Below are 18,986 nucleotides of genomic sequence, written 5' to 3' on the forward strand. Positions count from 1 at the left end.
ATGGCTGCCGCCATGGGCCGCGACCCGCCGGGGCCGGCCGAGGACGAGGCGCCGGGAGCGGCGGCAGCAGCAGCAGCAGGAGGAGGAGCAGCGGGAAGAGAAGGAGGAGGAGAAGAGGGCGAGGGGCGAGCGCGGGGCGGCGCGGAGGCCGGCGGCTGCTACCTGGCGCTGTGCGCGCGGCCCGTGCACTTCGAGAAGGCGAACCCCGTGAACTGCGTGTTCTTCGACGAGGCCAACAAGCAGGTGGGGGCGGCGGGACCCTGCCGCGGGCCGGGCCGGGGGGCCGGGCCTGGGGGTCAGCCCGGCCCGCTGCTGCTCCCCGCCTTGGCTTTGGTTCTCTGCCCGGCTTTGGTTCCCTCCCGTCCCTCAGCCGCCGGGCATGAGCCCAGTTGTTCCCCTTCAAGACCTGTCATCGTGCTAGAGGCGATAAAATTTTTTTGTTTTTCCTTTACCGATTTATTAGGTTGGGTTTCACCCGCCTTACTCTCACTGCCGTAAGGTCTTTCTGGAATTCATCGGAGTCAGCACTTTTCCTTTCTGTTCCAAGTGTCCCCACCTGACTTGCAAACTTTGTCACTTTGCTCTTAGCTTAATTTCCCTGAATTTTTTTACATCCTTTTAAATTCCTGAAATTCAATATATTCATAAAAAATGAACAATTACAGCTTTCTTTTTGGCACAGACCCAAGTGGCTGTTTCTTGGCTTTAGTGCTTTTAAGCAGGTTCTCCTTAATATCCATATGGGCTCCTGAGAGTTCAGCTCAGTACAGCTAAGATCCACAAGCTGTTATGAGCCTTATACAGATGTGGGTACATTCCACTGTCTAATTCATCTATCTGTTCTTTGACCTCACCATTCATGGAGTCAGAACCTTCAAGCTTTCTTCCCATGTAGCTGGCATGCGTTGCCCCATATGTGGACATGATCATTGGCATGTTTGGAGAGGGAGCAATATTTCTGGGGTGTGTTTCTTGCTGTTGCACTCTGTTCAGAATGATTACAGAATCATTTAGGCTGGAAAAGGTCTCTGAGATCATCAAGTCCAACCTTTCACTGAACACCATCTTGTCAGCTAGACCAGGGCACTGAGTGCCACATCCAGTCTTTCCTTAAACAGCTCCAGGTGCAGTAACTCCACCATCTCCCTGGGCAGAATATTCCAGTGTCTAATCACCCTTTCTGCGAAGAAATTCTTCCTAATGTTCAACCTAACCCTTCCCCAGCACAGCTTAAGGTGATGTTTTCTGGTTCTGTCGCCGGTTGCCAGGAGAAGAGGCCAGCCCTCACCTGGCTGCAGCCTTTTTCAGGGAGCTGTAGGGAGCAATAAGGTCACCCCTGAGCCTCCTTTTCCCCAGGCTAAACAAACCCAGCTCCCACAGCCACTCCTTATAGGACTTGTGCTTCAGACCCTTCCCCAGCTCTGTTTCTCTTCTTTGGACACGCTCCAGCCCCTCAATGTCCTTCCTGAATTGAGGGGCCCGGAATTGGACACAGCACTTCGAGGTGCAGCCTCACCAGTGCTGGGTATAGGGGGACAATCACTGCCCTTGTCCTGCTGGCCACACTATCCATGATATAGGCAGGATGCCATTGGTTTCTTGGCCACCTGGGCACACTGCTGGCTCTTGTTCAGCTGCTGTCATCCAGCATCTCCAGGTCCTTTTGCACTGGGCCACTTTCCAGATATTTCCTCTTATAAATCATTATCTGTGAGGGCCACTTGAAATACCCTGTCAGGAGACACTGTATCATAGTGTGGATGTGATATAACTACATAGAAACTGGTTGTTGAGAGCTCACTTGAAATAGTCATTTTTTCCAGTGTAAATTTATTTCTCTGTGTTTTCTTGTTATATAAAATAGTTTGAATTCCAGTGTGTCTCTGAATCAGTTGTAACCAGTATTTCAATGACAGTTTCCCATGTGAGAAATGTGTCCATGCAATCTTCTCATCTTGCAGAGATTAAGAGAGTGTTACCTTCTTTTTCTGTCTCCATAATACTAAAAATAAGTTAAGCTAAGTATTTATCATTCTAGTAAGGCTGTGGACTTGCTTGCAATTTATAATCTTGATATGTGTACTTCCTGCCTGAGCATAGCAGACTGACAGCATGGCTGATATTACAGAAAAATGTCCCTGTCACCCTGAGCCCTGCTCTGTGTGCCTAGTGCTGCTGCACATACAACAAGTGCCAATAAGGCATTTGCCTGATGTTCTTTTTCCAAGCTAGGTATAGTTTATAGCAGCATAACTTTTTTTTTCTTTTTCTTTTTTTTTCTTTTTTTTCACTATCTTATTCTAGCTCAACACATGTCATATCTCTAGCAGGTTTTGTACATATATGTATGTGAAGCTGGGCTAAAGGAATTCTCAGTTGTAGGGAATATTGGCTGAAGCTCCTTAGGTAAAATCTGTTGAAAATCTCTATGAAAATCTATCACTATTAAATTATTCTGTTTAATAACATGTTCTGACAGGATCAGGCTCTGGGTCATTGAGTTACATATCTTCCAGTCCCAAAGCTGAGGTCCTGTTTGTTTTAAACAATGCCCTGATGTCTTAGATACTTTTACTAGGAAAATATAAAAGAAACAAAGCCAAGATAAAGGTTTATAAAGATTTTTACTGATTTAACTTGCCCAGTAGTTCAGAATATGCCTGCAAGACTGTTGCTGTACCATGCAATCTGACAAGTCAAGTAAACCTGGAATTCCAGATTGTCTCAGCGTGAACTGTTAGATCTGCAGAAGAACAAAAATTCTGTCTAGTTAAAAAAATAAAGGTGTGGCTTATAGAAGAGGAAGCAGGTGAAGGTTATGACTTTGAAAGAGTTAAATATGTCTTCCAAACTTTTTTTGTAGGTTTTTGCTGTTCGATCTGGTGGAGCCACAGGAGTTGTTGTTAAAGGTTTGGAGGATAGAAATCCTATTTCCTTCAGGTAAGGCACCTTTATCTTGGGATAGAATGATGCAATCTTCAAATTATGTGGTGGTTGGTCCTGATCCACTGTAATTCAGGCATAAAACTGACAAGTAATTGTGATCATATTTTGACTTGTTCTTAGATATAATCTTGCAATTAAGAGGGTATGCTTTTCCTTCTCTATGGTCTTCTGGGGGGAAAAAGTAATTAGGCTTTGACTTCTTTTTTTTAAAAAACAGTCTTTTATTATAACATGCTATACATATGAGAGAGTGATTCCTAGAGCAGCAATGACATATCCAAGGATACAGTTTAGCAAGTGATGTCTGCGATTCAAGCACAATGTCCAAAACTAGATGTGGGTTTCTCATGTTCTATTCCTTGTTTCATCTGAATGGGCTTCTTCTGTGTCTTCCATTTCTTGTGAAAACATTTTTGCAGAATTTGACAACAGTAAACTATTTTATATATGTCTCTGTGAAAAGTGATGGCTCTTTGTACTCTGCTGTGCATAAGTAAGGAGGTGTTCCTTTATTCCATATCAATCCAAATATGGATGAAGCAATTTGTAATCAAAATGTGTTTACTGTGATCTCTTGGATATTGCACAGGGCCTGTCCTGAAAGTTGCTGGGTTTATTTTACTTTTTTATTGGATTACATTTGTCAATCCTGAAGGAGCTGAAAATATTTAGTAAACTTCATGCTGTTCCAACTATTTTCATACTTGACTGTCTCTCTCTTTGGCCTGACTTAATAACATATGCTGGAGGAACTATATATACCTTATTCATGCCAATTGTGCTGATGCTTGTTTGGTAAGAATACTTTTAAAATTTATTTTAATGGTGTGAAAACAGCCTCACTCTCTTTTAACATCAGAAGTTCTTTCAGAGGCTGTGTCCTAGTGGGAAAGGAAGGAGGCTTGAGTCAACTAGCAGTAGTTCTGGAAGTTACACAGCAGATTGCAGGATGCTGGTGTCCAGAACTGAGGATGCAGGTTTGGATAGTCCCACAAGTCTTCCAGTTCCACATCACAGGCCAACAGAGCTGAGCATTTGCAGTGATTTCAGGTGCTAATTTGTGTGAGCTTAGCCATGATTCTGCAATGGATGTGTTCAGGACTCCTGAAGAGCGAGCTGCCATTTGCTGTCAGTCTGGATTTTGAATATATTAGTCAGGCAAGAGTAATAATCTATATTTAACAGCATTTGCATTACACTTTTTTTTTCTCCATCATTGTTTTTTTTTAGGGTATATTCTTTAAGAAACTATTTTAGATTATATTTCCATAACTTCTGTTTCCTTTTGTATAGGATGGAGGATAAAGGAGAAGTGAAGTGCATCAAATTTTCCTTGGGGAACAAGATTCTGGCTGTGCAGAGAACTTTGAAAAGTGTGGTAAGAAATGTACACCATGCAGCTAGGGAATTGGAGCTGGAAATCTTCTACTTCCAGGGTAAAATTCTTTGAGACAAATATTCAAGAAGTCTGTTGGCTAGCAACAGCTGTAGTGAAAATTCCTCCATCATTCTGAGAGGCTAATCAGGCAGCATTGTTGTCTTGCTAGTATCATCATTAAAACAAAAAGTGTAATGGGGAACCAACTCTGGTGAGGGTGAGGTGGAACAGAAGGTTTTCTTCTGTGTATATATTGCATCTAAGACAATTTGATAAACTAATATCTATCCTTTGCTATCTATGTATGTATCTTGTCTGTGCTTCTTAATTGCTAATCCACTCAATGGATGTTTTTGCAGGATTTTTTGAATTTTATTCCAGATAGCCCTCAGCTAGAATATACACAGGAATGTAAGGTGAGTTAAATGCCCCAACCCTAAATGCTTAAGTGAAACTCTGATGTTAGTTAGGCTGGTGACTACAAGAGAACTAACTGAGGTACCTTTCTAAACACTAACATCAGGGAAATGAGAGATGTCAGCACTACTGTCTGTTGAAACTGAGTGAACAAACAGGTATTAACCATACCAATAAAAACTTCCCTGTCTTGTGAATGTAATTGTTTCCTAGAGGGATCAGAAATGCTGTGGGGGCAGCAAATGTCAAGGTTTGATAAGGAGAAGAGACAAAGTGCTGATGATACAGAAACAGTGGACAATGATTATATTAGTGCCACATATGTTAATGTGGACGTTCTTTTCTAATGTCACTAATCAATAATGGTAAGCTAGTAAGTAATAACTAGTTTTCTTATTATGTTTGCTATTTTTAATAATCCTTCTAATTATTGATGATTATTTACCAGAAACAAGTATCATTGTCATTGCTTGATATTTTCCAACTTCTAACTAAAACAAATTACATTTTTGGGTAATAGAATGCTAAAGTAAATTTTTATACATCTGATTTACACAGATACTTTAATCCCTGTAGTCTTTAAAGCTGAAACACTGTCTGCTTCATTATTTAGGATTATGAGTTTAAGTAAACCATTCTAGCAAAACCTTTATGGTAATGAAACTTCTGAGGGTAATAGGAGTAGATTCTGAGTGAAGTCATGGCAAATTTTTCCATTTAGTTTTTAGTTTTTCTTAACATCTTTTCCTGCTTTTCATGTCAGGAACTGGTTGAATTGGCAGTAGAATTTGAAGCAGAGGAACTTAGTTTTATCTTGGGTGAAAATAAAATTTGATTGTATAATAAAATTGTAAATCTTGTATAATAAATTGTATAATAATTGTAAATCTTACATGCTGCCAAAATATCTGGGTCATACAGTAATTGTGTTCATGTGTAGTTTGGGAATGCTTTATAAAAGCAACTGATGCATGCTGGGTGTCAGGTTGGCCAAAAGTATTAACTCCAGAGACTGGATACCTAAATTGCCTTTGGTCTTGTGTTCTTCATTTAGTAATATTAGCTTACCTGAATAGTTAATTTTTCCAAGTAAAGAGTGTTTGTTTGCTTTTTTGTTAAAAGACAAAGAATGCCAATATTCTAGGATTCTGCTGGACAAGTTCTACAGAAATTGTCTTCATCACAGATCAAGGAATTGAATTCTACCAGGTAATACAAATAACTCCTGTAGGACATGCTTAGAGATGTGAAAATGTAAATTTGTAACAGCATATTTGAATTCTTTTGTTGTCTCTGTAACTGAGAAAGTGTGCTGCTAAAAAGCAATTTTTGCTATTTGGTTTGCAGACTACAATTTAATTTTTTTTTAAGAAGAATACATTTTTAGGTCAGGGCAAATTTATCATTTACAGGTTTTAAGATGTTGTATAAAGGAGTACTCAACTAAGCCTTGGGAACTCTAGATTAAGAGATGCTCTTGGCTTGTATGGAAATGAGTATTTAAATCTAATGTGAAATACCACTTCACACAAAACAAATCAGCATTGGGGAAGATGTGTAAATACTTAAAAGGTGGCAAAGAACTAATAATTGACCAGCTAGTACCCTTCTGCAACTTGTAGCTTTCTCCTGTGTTGACCTCGTTGAGTCCCTTTATGTAACATGTAATTTCCTTTGCATGTGTTTTTAAAGATGTCTGATGAATAAATAACTCTTTCTAACATTCATGATGATGGATATTCAAACACTTCCTAAAAAAAAGGTGTGCACTTTTCAATAGTTTCAGTCCTAGAGCTAAGACAGAATGTTTCTCATGGTTACAGTTACTAATAACTAGTACTAAAGAAAGTAACTGAAAAAGCAGCATTATTTCATGCTGATTGAGGGGGAGAATGTATGTTTAGCACCTGAAAGGCTTATGAATGTCAACATTCATAAGGTAAAAGGACTAAATCAAATAAGTGTCTTTTAAAAGAGACGATATTTAAGCCCTTGAAATGAAGAGAATTGATTTACATACTTCTTAAAATATAAAAGATTAAGGAGGCTGGGGAATGAAGGCAGCAAGAATATTGTTAGAAGAACTTTTATTAAAACTTCACTAGTTGTATCAAGCCAGGTGTTTTCTCCACTGTGCACAGAACTTATACCCAGATCTGGATGAGTGGGAAAACACAGCACCTTTAGGCTCATTAGTACTTGATGTGTATTCTTTCCTTAGCTACAGTAAAGTGGGGCCTCAGCTGTAATTCTCAGGTTTCTGATTTTTAATTCTAGCACGGTAATCGTCTTTACATGTGTCTCTTTCTTGCTTAACATTCCTTTCTCCTGTGCATTAATTACCATTTATGCTGGTGGAATCCTGGTGGTAATATAATGCTAATATTCTGTGTTTCTAGGTATTGCCAGAAAAACGAAGTTTAAAGCTCCTGAAGAATCAGAGTATTAATGTCAATTGGTACATGTATTGTCCAGAGAGCTCTGTTATCCTTCTTTCAACCACTGTCCTTGGAAATGTCCTGCAGCCATTCTATTTCAAGGTAAAGGGATATGTTCCAAACTTGTCATTTTCACTTTTTCCTTAACTGCTTCTTCATCCAAATGTTCTATTGCTTGAATTTCTTCCAAAAGGTGCATGTGTTCATATCCTTGTATGACAATAAGCAAATCTATCACGTAGCTTCTATGTGAAGGCTTAGAATTAGGTAATTCACTCTTTCTTACATGCTCTTTGGGAAGATGTGTGTCCAGACAGGGCTGGACAGTTGACCTTGAGAAAGGAAAGAAAAAATTGGTGGTGACTCAATATTTGACAACTTAAATGTCTTTAAATTTTTTTTCACTTAAATAAGTATTTATGATTTACTTTTAATATGAACATTTGCTGTCTGTAGTATGATAAAGAAAAATTAAGAGCCTTTCTCTTGTGATTATAATTATAACCTCCCAGATATGACTGGATGAAAAAGAGATAAAAAAGGTAGCACTTAAGAAACAACTGTTGTCCCAAGCCAGAGGGGGCTTTGTCTACCGTAGTTATTTCTTTTGGTGTTCTTTGCTGTGGGCAACACTTACTGTTACTGGGAAAATATTTTTGTTTTTGTCTTGGAAAAAGTGTGTTGTGAAAACCAGAATCTGTTTTCAGTTAATGATGCAGTCAGGTGATTTTAAAAATTAGGAAAAGAACTACAGTATTTGTCTTGCTCCTGTCAATGGATTAGGAAGATTTCTGTGGCAGTTTAAGGGAAGAGATTGAAAAGCATCTTATTCACATGAGTTTCCTGGTTTGTGTTAATCTTGTATAGGGTCTGTACTGCATCCTGAAATGATGTTTCCTTAGGTGGCTGGGAGGAACCTACTAGCCTTTCACAGTTTTCTTTTTAATAATTCAGCTTAGGTTATGGTTCCCCCTCCTTCACATTTTGTGTCAAGTTGTAGGTTGAAGCTAAATAATTTTTATCTCGTGTTCAGAAGGTCATATTTAAAGATCTCCTGAGAAAGGTCCTGTACTAAAGCACTTGAAAATAGAGATCTAGCAAAGGAAATAGCTCTGTAGTATTCACACTTCGCTCTCAAGAATGAATCAGTAAGAATAGGAAGTTAATTTCAGTAGAAGCTTTGGAAACTGTGAAAACTTGCTTAAATATGAATTCCATAGAAAAGAGGAAGAGGAGAGCGGAAGCCTTGGGCAGGAGAAGAGATGTGCTCTAAGTAGTAGGCAGGAACTAAAGGAAACTGTGACTGGTAGGAGGTAGTGATATTTTCTCCTTCCCAGGAAGCAATTTTTTAAGAGTTGGAGCATATACTTTTCTGGAAGAGGGAAAGTAGGTTAAAAGATCTGAGATCTCGAGACCAATTGTACTTGAGATTTGAATATATATTTTTCTTGACTGAATTGAAATAGAAATATTTTTGTAGCTGAAGTCATAAAATGAAGACGATAAAGCTTCTGAAGTTACAGAAGTGTGTGTTGAGAATCACTTGGGGTTTCTTTTAGGAAAGAAAGCACAAAACCCTTTCGTTTAGGCTATGACCGCCCTTCGCCTCGTGGGGGCGCTGGTGATGCAGCGTTTGGGCAAAGGCGGCTCCTCCCTTTCGGTTCAGGTCGTGACAGTTCTTGTTCTGCCGTTCTACAGAGTGGGACCATGGCAAAACTATCAAAATTTGAAATTGAGTTGCCTGCAGCACCCAAGTCATCCAAGCTCAGCCTTTCCGAAAGAGATATTGCTATGGCTACAATGTATGTATCTCACTTTCTTGGGAAGGTGGGGCAGTTTGAGAATGCTGAAAGAAGGGAAGGACATTACAATGGTTGCACTTGTTTTAGCAGTGCTGTTGCTTTAAAGCACTTCAGTTACTGCCTTGAATAAAGCATCTAAACAACCCTCTTGGGGCAAGGGGGGGAGGGGCAGCAAATGGAGAAGTCTTACATGACATTGTTCTGGATTACCACAGAAATTTGGAGAATGTTTCATTTCTTTGTTGAAATTTTGGTAGAGGAATCGTTCACAGATGCCAGACTTGATAAATCACAATGCATGGCCTATACTCATGCAAGTACTGTTTAATCTTTCACTTTTAATTAAATGATTACCTGACTTAAAGTCAAACATTTTATCCCAGAAGAAGGGATGAGATCACCTAAGAGACTGGTAGAGCTCTTAATTGAAAAGAATGCTTTAATCCTGTTGTCTTGTTAGATACGGGCAGCTTTACGTTCTCTATTTGAGGCATCACTCAAGGACTTCCAACAGCACAGGAGCAGAAGTAGTGCTCTATCACTTACCCAGGTAAGAGCAGAATGAAGAATGTTAGTGGCAGTTCTCATCTGTGTCAGTGTTGTGGTTTAACCCCAATCGGCAACTAAGTACCACCAGCTGCTCCCCCAAACCCCTGGTGGGAGGGGCAGGAAAATCAGAAGAAGGTAAAACTCAGAGGTTGAGATAAAACCAGTTTAATAAGTGAAATAAGGCAAAAAGTAATAATAGTAGTAGTAATGAAAAGCGCGTGGAGGAGGGAATTAAACCCATGAAAAGCAAGTTACACAGTAACAATTACCAGCCAGCCTTTCCCAGGCACTGATCTGTTCCTCCTGGCCAACTTCCCCCACTTTATATACCAAGCATGATGTCCTAGGATATGGAATATCCCTTTGGCCGGTTCAGGTCTGCTCTCCTGGGCCTGCTCCCTCCCAAATTCTTGCAAACCTGATTGCTGGCAGAGCTTGGGAAATCAAAAAGTCCTTGACTTAGAGTAAGCAGTGTTTAGCAACAGCTAAAACATCAGTGTCTTACCAGTGTTATTCTCATACTAAATCCAAAATACAGCACTGTACCAGTTCCTAGGAAGAAAATAAACTGAGTCCCAGCAAAACTAGGACAAAATGGCTTCCTGACCAGTTCTCATTTCTCTTTGTTTCCATAGAGAGGGCTCCTGTAAGAAGACACATATTTTAAAGCTGAACAGAACTGGGAAGTTTGCGCTGAATGTAGTGGATAACTTGGTGGTAGTACATCATCAGGATACTGAGGTCTGATTTATTTATATTGTGTTGTGCCATAACTTTGGGCAGTTAGGGGTAGGTTTTAATAACCTAATAATTTAATTTAGAAATTATTTGGGCTTAGATTGGCCAAAAGCCAGCGTATTTGCAGGAACAAAACCAGAACACTGTAAGAGATTCAAATTTATCCTTTTATGCTGATGGGCTAACACGTAATCAGGGCTGCTGGTAATGCCTGCTTTTTTCTTACACTGTTTTTGCTTCTTGTCAGCTTCTTATGATGCTTTGCTGTTCCACTCTGTAGGCTTTTAAGGCATTATATAAAGAAGTAGAGTTAAATGAGATACTAAATTATCAATCCTTGGAAACTTATCACAAACATTTGAATGAGAATGTTTCTGTGACACAAACATAAGCTCCTTTAGTCTGAAGGCCTGGCTCTCTGAAAACTTGTATGAACACAAATCTTCTTGTGCATCTGGCAGCACAGGTAAAACTTCTTGTCTGTAGTCTAAGCAGCAAGGCTTGGTCAGTGGTTAAGGTAAAGTGGTACTCTGCTCTTAACTTGGGAAAAGGCTTGGACTTCTTGTATTATCTTCTCTTGGAAACTTCAAGAAGTGGGGCATATTACCTCCTTAGGAGGATTAGTTGATGTTTCAGTTATATTTCATGTTAGTTCTACACATTAGCATTTAACCCAGAGCACTTTCTCCCCAGTGTTTTGGTCAAGCTATAAACATGACTATAGAAACCCAGAAAACATTACTCACTTTGCCTTTGGGAGACACCAGTAATTGAAGTGTCACTGGCACTGAAAGCAAAGCTGCTTTCCCTGGTGGTCCATACTGGGTAGAAGTGTTAGTGACTTGAGTTGAACAAGACTGAATGGTAGAAGTATGAGGATATCAGAGGAAGATAGACAAATTTCCTCAGAGTTTGTGCAGTGTCAGTCAGTGCAAGACAGACTGAGAGAGACTCTTTACTAGGGTATGTAGTGACAGTTCTAGGGACAGTTGTTTTACACCAATGGGAGAGAGATTTAGATGGGATGCAAGGGATGCAGCTTTTTACAGTGAGGGTGGTGAGACCCTGGAACAGGATTCCCCATTGCTGAAAGGGTTCAGTGCCAGGTTGGATGGGGCCTTGAGCAGCCTGATCAGTGAAAAATGTCACCAACCCCAGTATATCCCTTCCAACCCCAACCATTCTATGATTCTAAGAGAGAATACTAGATGGAAATGTGTAAAGCAGACTGAATGCATGCAAATGGGTGGTGATTCACATTTGTCAATACTAACTTCCTCTTTTTAATTGCAGACTTCAGTTATATTTGACATCAAGCTAAAAGGAGAATTTGATGGGTCCACAACCATCCATCAGTTTGTTCTTCCACCTCGATCAATACAACCCTATCAAATACCTGTAGCAGGTAGAACCACTATATAATGAACAACCTAACACTTAGCAAGAGTACTTAAATGCAATAGCTCACATACAGGAGTGCTTCAGGTTACTAACACTTCAGTTATACATATTGGAGAGGGTGAGGAAGGAAGAAGGTAAGAAGCAATTGAGCAGAAGTTGGTGTTCCAAATGTGTGTGCCAACTAGAGAAGAGTTGCTGTTTAAGGTGCACATTTCCTATAGTACTTTGCTTTTACACTTGAAAAGTGTTGGGTGTGGGGAGTTTTTTGGCCATGGCTCTCAAAGCTTGTGGGTGCTCAAAAGCACTTCATGCTTTTCTGGCTTAAGTCAGGACTGTGTGACTTAAGAAGTTGGAGGCTGAAAGACAATACAAGCTCAGAATCAAGTTTGGGACCAGTTTAATGCTACAATCAGTGTTAGGGCTCCAGTGCTTAGATTCTTCTTGGATTACCTTTCTGTTCTCCAGTCCTGGAAGTGTGACAGGTAGTTACCCTCAAACTGGGAATATAGAAATAGCCTGAGCATAGTTTCACTAGCAGGTGAGAAAGCAGTGAGGTTCTCTTTGTAGAAGGAAAAGATGCTTCTATACAAAAAGATTGCACATTAAAAGCTCTAACATTTGATAGCAAGTATGATAAATCTGCAGATGCAGATTTGTATTAAACAAAGGTTAGGATCAGAATGTACCAACCACTCTTCCTTTTAAAGAGTATACATTTAAATACAGCAAATTGAATCTGTGTATTTAGAATTACAGTACTAGAGCTGGAATATTTCTACATGCATTATTTCACTTGGCTGAGAAACAAAACAATCATGTTTTGAAGGATTTATTTGCCTTCTCAGTGTCAGATTTTCTTTGTAGATCTGGCTACACAGAGAAATGCATCTTTCTTTTTGACTACATGCTAGAGTGTTACAATCCATATTTACCTTTGCAGCATAAAATACTTGGTACAGGAGAGCTGCCAGAGTTACCACTGTTCTTCACCTGATGTTCTTTTTTCTGCAGGCCCAGCTTCTGTGACAAGTCAGGCTCCTGTTCCATGTAAACTCTGTATCCTTTAAATCCTCTCAAAAAGTAAGAACCTTATTCTATGTAACAAGCAGGGAAGAAGGTAGCATTTGTTACCTTGGCTCCTTAACAGAGCAGTTGTAGCTGATGATGCACATTTACTTCAAGACAAAATATGCTTCATAATAGCCTCATAACACTTTCAGAGAGTTGTAAATAGTGAAGTCTAGAATAATACCACATTTCCTGATTATTTGAGATATGTGTATGAAATTATTGAATAGGTACACCATAAAATTGAAGATATCATTGTAAGAGCATGGTTCAAAGCCTCAGGAGTAGAAGTGACAATAAAGGGAAGTATGTTAATGGGATCGGCTTCTCTATAGTAAAGTAAATTCAGGAGAAACAGTTTAGCATCAATGTTAATATAGGTGTTAAAACCTTAACATTTAGATTCTTCTTCTTGGATTGTCTTTCAACCTGATATTATCATCAGTGCAAGTGAAGGTAAGTGGTGAGCTCTTGGACTCTACAATATTCAATATCAGGATGGTTGGTTTACACTTGCAGTGCACAAAGCAGCTTAAAACTGAAGGGACTTACTAGGTACATCTGCTGAGTTGATTGCTCTTGGTAGTGTTAACTAGAGGATTAGCTATCTCTACCACAACTTTTCAAGGGTAATGCTGCTCTAAAATATGGGCTTAGAAAGGCAAATAAACAATCTCAATGTGTTTTCATTTAAGGGTGGAAAAGTTGTATGTCTAGCCTATACTGTACAAGACAATTCACTTTGTTTACTCCTTCAAATCCAGGTTACCTCTGGAGTCTTCAAGTGAAACTTGAACCTGTAGTTAACCTCTTGCTAGATAAAGGAAAACTAATGGATTTCCTTCTTCAAAGAAAAGAATGCAAAATGGTTATCCTGTCTGTATGCTCTCAAAGTAAGTTCAAGTGTGTTTTTCTGTATCTTGAAAGTACAATACTGCTTATTCATACACTCACCCAAGTTAGCTTAGCTGTTCTTAGATATGAGATCACCTCTGAAGCTGCCTTGGTCCTTGGGATGTCATTTGCCTCAATGACCCTCAGTCACTATTCTGAAGGAATGTAACAGCATGAAAAATTCAACTTTCCCCCCTCTTCAATTCAAATACACCTGACATGATTGAAAGTATTTCTTATAAGTTAAAAATTAGATAGAAAGTATAGATCACCTTTTGAAAAAGGCAATTTTCAGGTGCCTGGTTATTTCTCCTCATAGTTATTTCTTTTTATCTTTTCAGTGCTCAGTGAGCCAGAGAGAGGATCACTGTCTGTGATTGCAACTGTTTTTGACAAACTGAATCATGAATATAAGAAGTACTTGGAAGCTGAGCAAAGCTATACAATGGTAAACCATGTTAGCTATAGCAGCTTACAGAGAGAGAACAATGCTCTTTGCTTTTCAGGTGGCATCAAGGTGAAGGCATGCTCCTTTCTACTTAGGAAATTTGGGCTTACCTCAAGAGGTCCTGACTGCCTCAGTCTCACAAGTAAAAGTCTGCCATGGAAAATGCACTAAGACTCCCACTTGACACCTGTGTGGCCGGTGCTGCATAGCTCATCTCCAGAGTGATGAGTTAACATACTTGAAAGTATGTGCTTGAAAGCAGAGAGAAGGTAGAAGCTGAAAAAGCAACTCTGAATCAATGCCTACTACCCTGGTTTCCAGAGCACTGATTTCACTGCACACTGTATCATGGCATAACAGGCAGTCCTGATACATCTGTTACTTCTGTTAAAGTACCAAATTCAACACTAACTCAGAGTACAGTCACATACTTAAAACTCTTCTAAGCCTGAGGGCCTGCGTCAGTGTAGTTAGATTCATCTCCTGGCTTTGAGGTGTAAGAGCAGCTGTATTTATATAACTTTAGAAAGAAGTTTTAAATTTAATATGAAATCCTCACTGAACAAGATGCATCTGATATAACATGACCACAGATATGAATTTCCTTGTTAACACAAGTTTATAATTGTGTTTGAATGAGAAAAGAGTCTGTACAATTGAGACTGACTCAGAACTGTACTACATTAGTTTTCTTTTTAAAAGACCTTTTTTTCCTCCTAGGTGGTAGAAACAGGCCTGAGTAGAAGTAATCCACTCCTGAAACGTCCTATCCGCACTCAAGCAGTTATTGACCAGTCTGATATGTACACACATGTTTTATCTGTTTTTACAGAGAAGAAGGTAAGTTAATTTTAAGGGCTAATGAAATAAATTTGAGGGCTAATTTGGCAGCAGTCTCAGATCAGACAACCTAAGTTGATGGCTTGAAATTGGCTGCAGGAAGCTTTGTCAAGATTAGGGTATTTTGATGCCTATTCTTATGGGGTTATTAACAGAGAAGCCATGGAAATTCCACCTAACACTTGCTTCTTTGTCCAGGAAGCACCGCACAAGTTCACTATAGCTGTCTTGATGGAATACATTCGCTCTCTCAACCAGTTCCAGATTGCAGTTCAGGTAAATCACTTATGTGCTAAGTACATTGCCCCCTTCCATGAAATTACATGCAGTTTTAATCCAGTCCTGGTCACATGTGTAAGCTCTATACCATATTGACTTGTAGATTGTAAAAACACATATGGAGACATGCCTTTGATTGTATTCTTCCTACATTCACAGCACTACTTGTATGAGCTGGTCATCAAAACCCTTGTTCAGCACAACTTGTTCTACATGCTCCATCAGTTTCTGCAGTACCATGTGCTCAGTGACTCAAAGCCCTTGGTATGTAAGACAAGTAGCTCCAATAAGCTGGTGAGGGAGGCGGGAAGTCTTCAGAATTTTAAGGTTATTTCTACTTTTACCTTAGGCTTGTCTCTTACTGTCCCTGGAAAGCATTTACCCTCCTGCACATCAGCTCTCGCTGGACATGTTAAAAGTAAGCATTTCTGACTCTAGTAACTCCATGTCACATGTGGGTTAGACTGGTCAAACAGCTTCCCTGACCAGGCTTGAAGTCATTAACTAGCATCAATCATTTCCATGCATTAGAAGCATTGCCTTACAGCTGTGATTGACTTCACAGAGACTTTCCACAGCAAATGATGAAATAGTGGAAGTTCTGTTGTCCAAACACCAAGTTTTGGCTGCCTTGAGATTCATCAGGGGTATTGGAGGACACGACAGCATTTCAGCCCGCAAATTCCTCGATGCAGCAAAACAAGCAGAGGATGAGATGCTTTTCTACACCATATTCCGATTCTTTGAACAAAGAAACCAGCGGTTACGCGGAAACCCCAGCTTCACACCAGGTAAGCAAGAAACAGTTTGACCAAGATATTCAGGTGTGCAATCCAGTTGAGCCTGTATTAGATGATAAAAGTTTGGGCATAGTTTAGCCTATATTTTATACTCACCTTTAAGCACAGTTCCAAATTAACTTGTCTTACTCCTTTGTCTACTGCACCCAGGAGTAAAGAGGCTGAACTAAACATAAACTTGCAGATGAACCTGTTTGACTTGCATTTGCTCTCACTGCTTGGTTAGCAGAGCCATTATCTCCAATTAGTGCTTTCTTCTGAAGTCAGTAACCAGGTTGGGAAACCTTTGAGTTCAATTGTCTATTTCCACTAATTACAAAAATTCAAGGCCTGTTTTATGCTACAGTTCTTTCATTAAAAGCCAAACCAAACTGCTTGCACCAGCAACATGTTTGTAACCACCAGACATTCTGTAGGTGCAGAATCCCACCCCACACTCTTGCATCTTGACAGTAAAGGGTTCTCATGGTTGTGAATCTGCTGGTTAGATCCATGAACTAGATCAAACATCTGCTTCACCTCAAGAATACCAGTCACAGGACTGGAAATACCTCAGTATTCCAATACTTTCTGTTTGTTCAACTCTGGTACTCAAACACATTAAAGATAAGAATTAGTACTGATAAATGAAGGTAAGTGAAACTACACAATCTTGGTACTTGGTTTGGGAGTTGTAATGTGAACGTGGAACTTTTTTTTTGTTTCCTGTAGGTGAGCACTGTGAAGAACATGTCACCTTCTTCAAACAAGTTTTTGGAGAACATGCTCTCATGAAACCCACAACATTCTGAAAGACTCTTCAACTGAAATGTATAAACTTAATTTATTGCATTTAAGTAGATTTTTGAACTACAAAATGGCTATTTTATAATAAAGTATATACAAGACATTTTGGCAAATAGTACTAAAAATATTACAACTTGTGATGGCTTCCCCCTAAAAATAGAGACAAAAATTGCATTGACCTGCATTTAAAATTAGTGTCAGTGGTTTAGCAGTCCATTCTCATACACATCACCTTAATTTTATTGACAAAATGCTATTCAACTCTCACTACAGCTGGTTTAGGTTTCTGAAGGAAAAAGATGCAACCTCTTGAAAACAGAAGTGTTTTAGTAATCTTGTTAATGCATCTAGTTTTATAATACTGTTACTTGAGCCACACTTAGCATTTCCTGAGTTTAAAGCTATGTCCAAAGCTGCAGCTGGTATCTTCTAGTTGAATCTGTGCAGGAGTCAAGTCTGTGGTGGTTACAGTGTGATAGTCATAGAACATTGCTGCGCTTCAGTTCTTAGGAGTTGGGCCTAAGCCACAGTTCAGGCAGTCCACTGAACACTGTTAAAAACTAGAAGTAGAGGAGTCTCTCGCGTTCTGTACCTCTGGTCCTCTCTTGTGCAGCACGAGTTTTAGCTTTATTGACTGATGGGCCTGAGTGAGAGAACACAGTTACCAAAGGCTCCACATTTCAGCTGATCAGTCATCAGGAAGCATGCATGATCTTACTGTCTAGGCCTCCTTAACAGTCAGAAATATGCTTCAGCTCAGCTGTTAACAGCTGTCAGCCTCAACAAAGGCAGTGGGAGATGAATCCCCATCAGGCAAGATTGTTTCTGCAAATGCAGGAACAGTGACCCACAGGAGGTTTGCTGCTTCCACCTACCATCCTGTCCCCAGGTTGAAACATGCTAATCATGCATGTTTCTCTGGGACAGCAGGCACCTTCACAAAGCAACCACATGGGCCAGGCAGTGCTTGCTTCAGTTCAGCAAGTCCACAACAGTGAGCCTGCAGTGCCACCAGTCAGCCTCTGCTTTCCAAAGGACAGGCCACTGGGATGAGAGAGGCACATTCAAGTACTGCTTTTCATCTCTGCAAACCTTTCCATGTCATGGAAAGTCCACAGACAGCTATTTTTCTTTGAAGTGTGGTATAGAGCAGACTGTCACATCTTACCTATGTAACTAAGCAGAACTGGAAGAAATATCAGTCCATGTGTTGCTCCCAGCACCACCATAGCTAGATACATCCTGAAGTAGAATATCTTGAAGATTTGAGATTTGGAAAAAGCCAATACTACAATTCCCCCAAATTTGGTCAGCGTGATACCACTGAACACCTGGAAATAAAAAAGTGATAAGTAGGAGTTTAGATAATCAATTTCCTTCAATTATTTAGCGTTTGGTAACATTTCTGCATAATCTAAGGCTCCTAATATGCAGTATACTTCTTACCCTGCCAGTCTAGAATCAAATCAAGATGCACTCAGGAGACAAGTTCATATTTTTGGTCCCACTGGACAGGCTCAGTATGATTAAAAATCCACTCTGATCTCTGCAGCCACCTAATTAATTTTTGCTTCAGGCAGATACAAGTGAAAACCATTACTTAATTTAACTCACATTCCAGTTAAGTTCTGTACACACATCACAAGAACTGTCCATTCCAACCCCATATATGTCACTTAGACTAAGACAAGTGACATGACAGTACTGCCTAAACACCGAGTCCTGCTTTTTCTCTACAAGCTCCAAGTACATCCTATATGCACAACCACCTTTCCTAGTCACCTCTGACTATCTGGAAGAGAAACACTTGAATTTTAATGGGACAATCTGAGGTTTATCCAAACTATTAGTTCAGCTAAAGCATTTAGCTCTCTTCTACTATTAGGTAGTAATAATATCAGATTAAAAATGAGTCTTCATCACCCCTATTACTAGTAGAAGCCTGTGTTGACCTTAAGAGCTTAAAGCATTCCAAAAAGAAAAAGCAAGACTGTCACCTATAACATTTCTTAAAATAGTAAGGCCGTTACTTGGCTACTTGTTTTCCCCTCCCCAGCCAGCAGATACTCACTGAGCTGCCCATGTGAGACAGAGCTTCTTCTGCACGCTCCACTCTGCTGCCCTTGGTACTGATGGTGAATGCTCTTGTCACATGACTGCAGAATTCCACAGCAATTCCACAGCTCTGGAGAGTGAAAGGAA

The 18,986-nt window shown here is 39.7% G+C and overlaps 2 protein-coding genes across 3 annotated transcripts in view; one reads left to right on the plus strand and one right to left on the minus strand.

Annotated features, from left to right (window-relative positions):
• Positions 1 to 16,887, plus strand: RMC1 (regulator of MON1-CCZ1). Of its 2 annotated transcripts, XM_066562448.1 has the most exons (20): positions 1 to 243; positions 2,864 to 2,940; positions 4,240 to 4,324; positions 4,684 to 4,740; positions 5,864 to 5,950; positions 7,141 to 7,281; positions 8,878 to 8,981; positions 9,442 to 9,531; positions 10,166 to 10,271; positions 11,562 to 11,673; positions 12,681 to 12,725; positions 13,140 to 13,193; positions 13,502 to 13,630; positions 13,973 to 14,079; positions 14,800 to 14,919; positions 15,118 to 15,195; positions 15,358 to 15,462; positions 15,548 to 15,616; positions 15,764 to 15,989; positions 16,710 to 16,887. In XM_066562448.1, exons 1-20 carry the CDS (start codon positions 1 to 3, stop codon positions 16,787 to 16,789), a joined length of 2,115 nt encoding a protein of 704 aa, XP_066418545.1. In that variant the 3' UTR covers positions 16,790 to 16,887. The 2 variants fall into 2 exon arrangements, with proteins under 2 accessions (XP_066418545.1, XP_066418555.1); XM_066562458.1 differs by lacking the exons at positions 1 to 243; positions 2,864 to 2,940; positions 4,240 to 4,324; positions 4,684 to 4,740 and adding an exon at positions 5,090 to 5,106.
• Positions 16,803 to 18,986, minus strand: part of NPC1 (NPC intracellular cholesterol transporter 1) — a 26,423-nt gene continuing 24,239 nt past the window's right edge. The window contains exons 23-25 of the mRNA XM_066562439.1: positions 18,856 to 18,969; positions 17,953 to 18,115; positions 16,803 to 17,427 (exon numbers count right to left, since the gene is read on the minus strand). Of these exons, the coding sequence (XP_066418536.1) occupies positions 17,345 to 17,427; positions 17,953 to 18,115; positions 18,856 to 18,969 (360 nt within the window). The 3' untranslated portion in view covers positions 16,803 to 17,344. The remainder of the gene's footprint in view (positions 17,428 to 17,952; positions 18,116 to 18,855; positions 18,970 to 18,986) is intronic.

This window comes from Molothrus aeneus, chromosome 1 (genome assembly GCF_037042795.1).
Source record: "Molothrus aeneus isolate 106 chromosome 1, BPBGC_Maene_1.0, whole genome shotgun sequence".
In the NCBI taxonomy this organism is placed as follows: domain Eukaryota; kingdom Metazoa; phylum Chordata; class Aves; order Passeriformes; family Icteridae; genus Molothrus; species Molothrus aeneus.

Bases quoted from the DNA above. Each gene is read 5' to 3' on its own strand.
- RMC1 (XM_066562448.1), top strand. From the start codon at position 1: ATGGCTGCCGCCATGGGCCGCGACCCGCCGGGGCCGGCCGAGGACGAG. The intron at 4,325-4,683 runs GTAAGAAATGTA...ATGTTTTTGCAG, and splicing joins AGAGAACTTTGAAAAGTGTG to GATTTTTTGAATTTTATTCC. The intron at 5,951-7,140 runs GTAATACAAATA...CTGTGTTTCTAG, and splicing joins AAGGAATTGAATTCTACCAG to GTATTGCCAGAAAAACGAAG.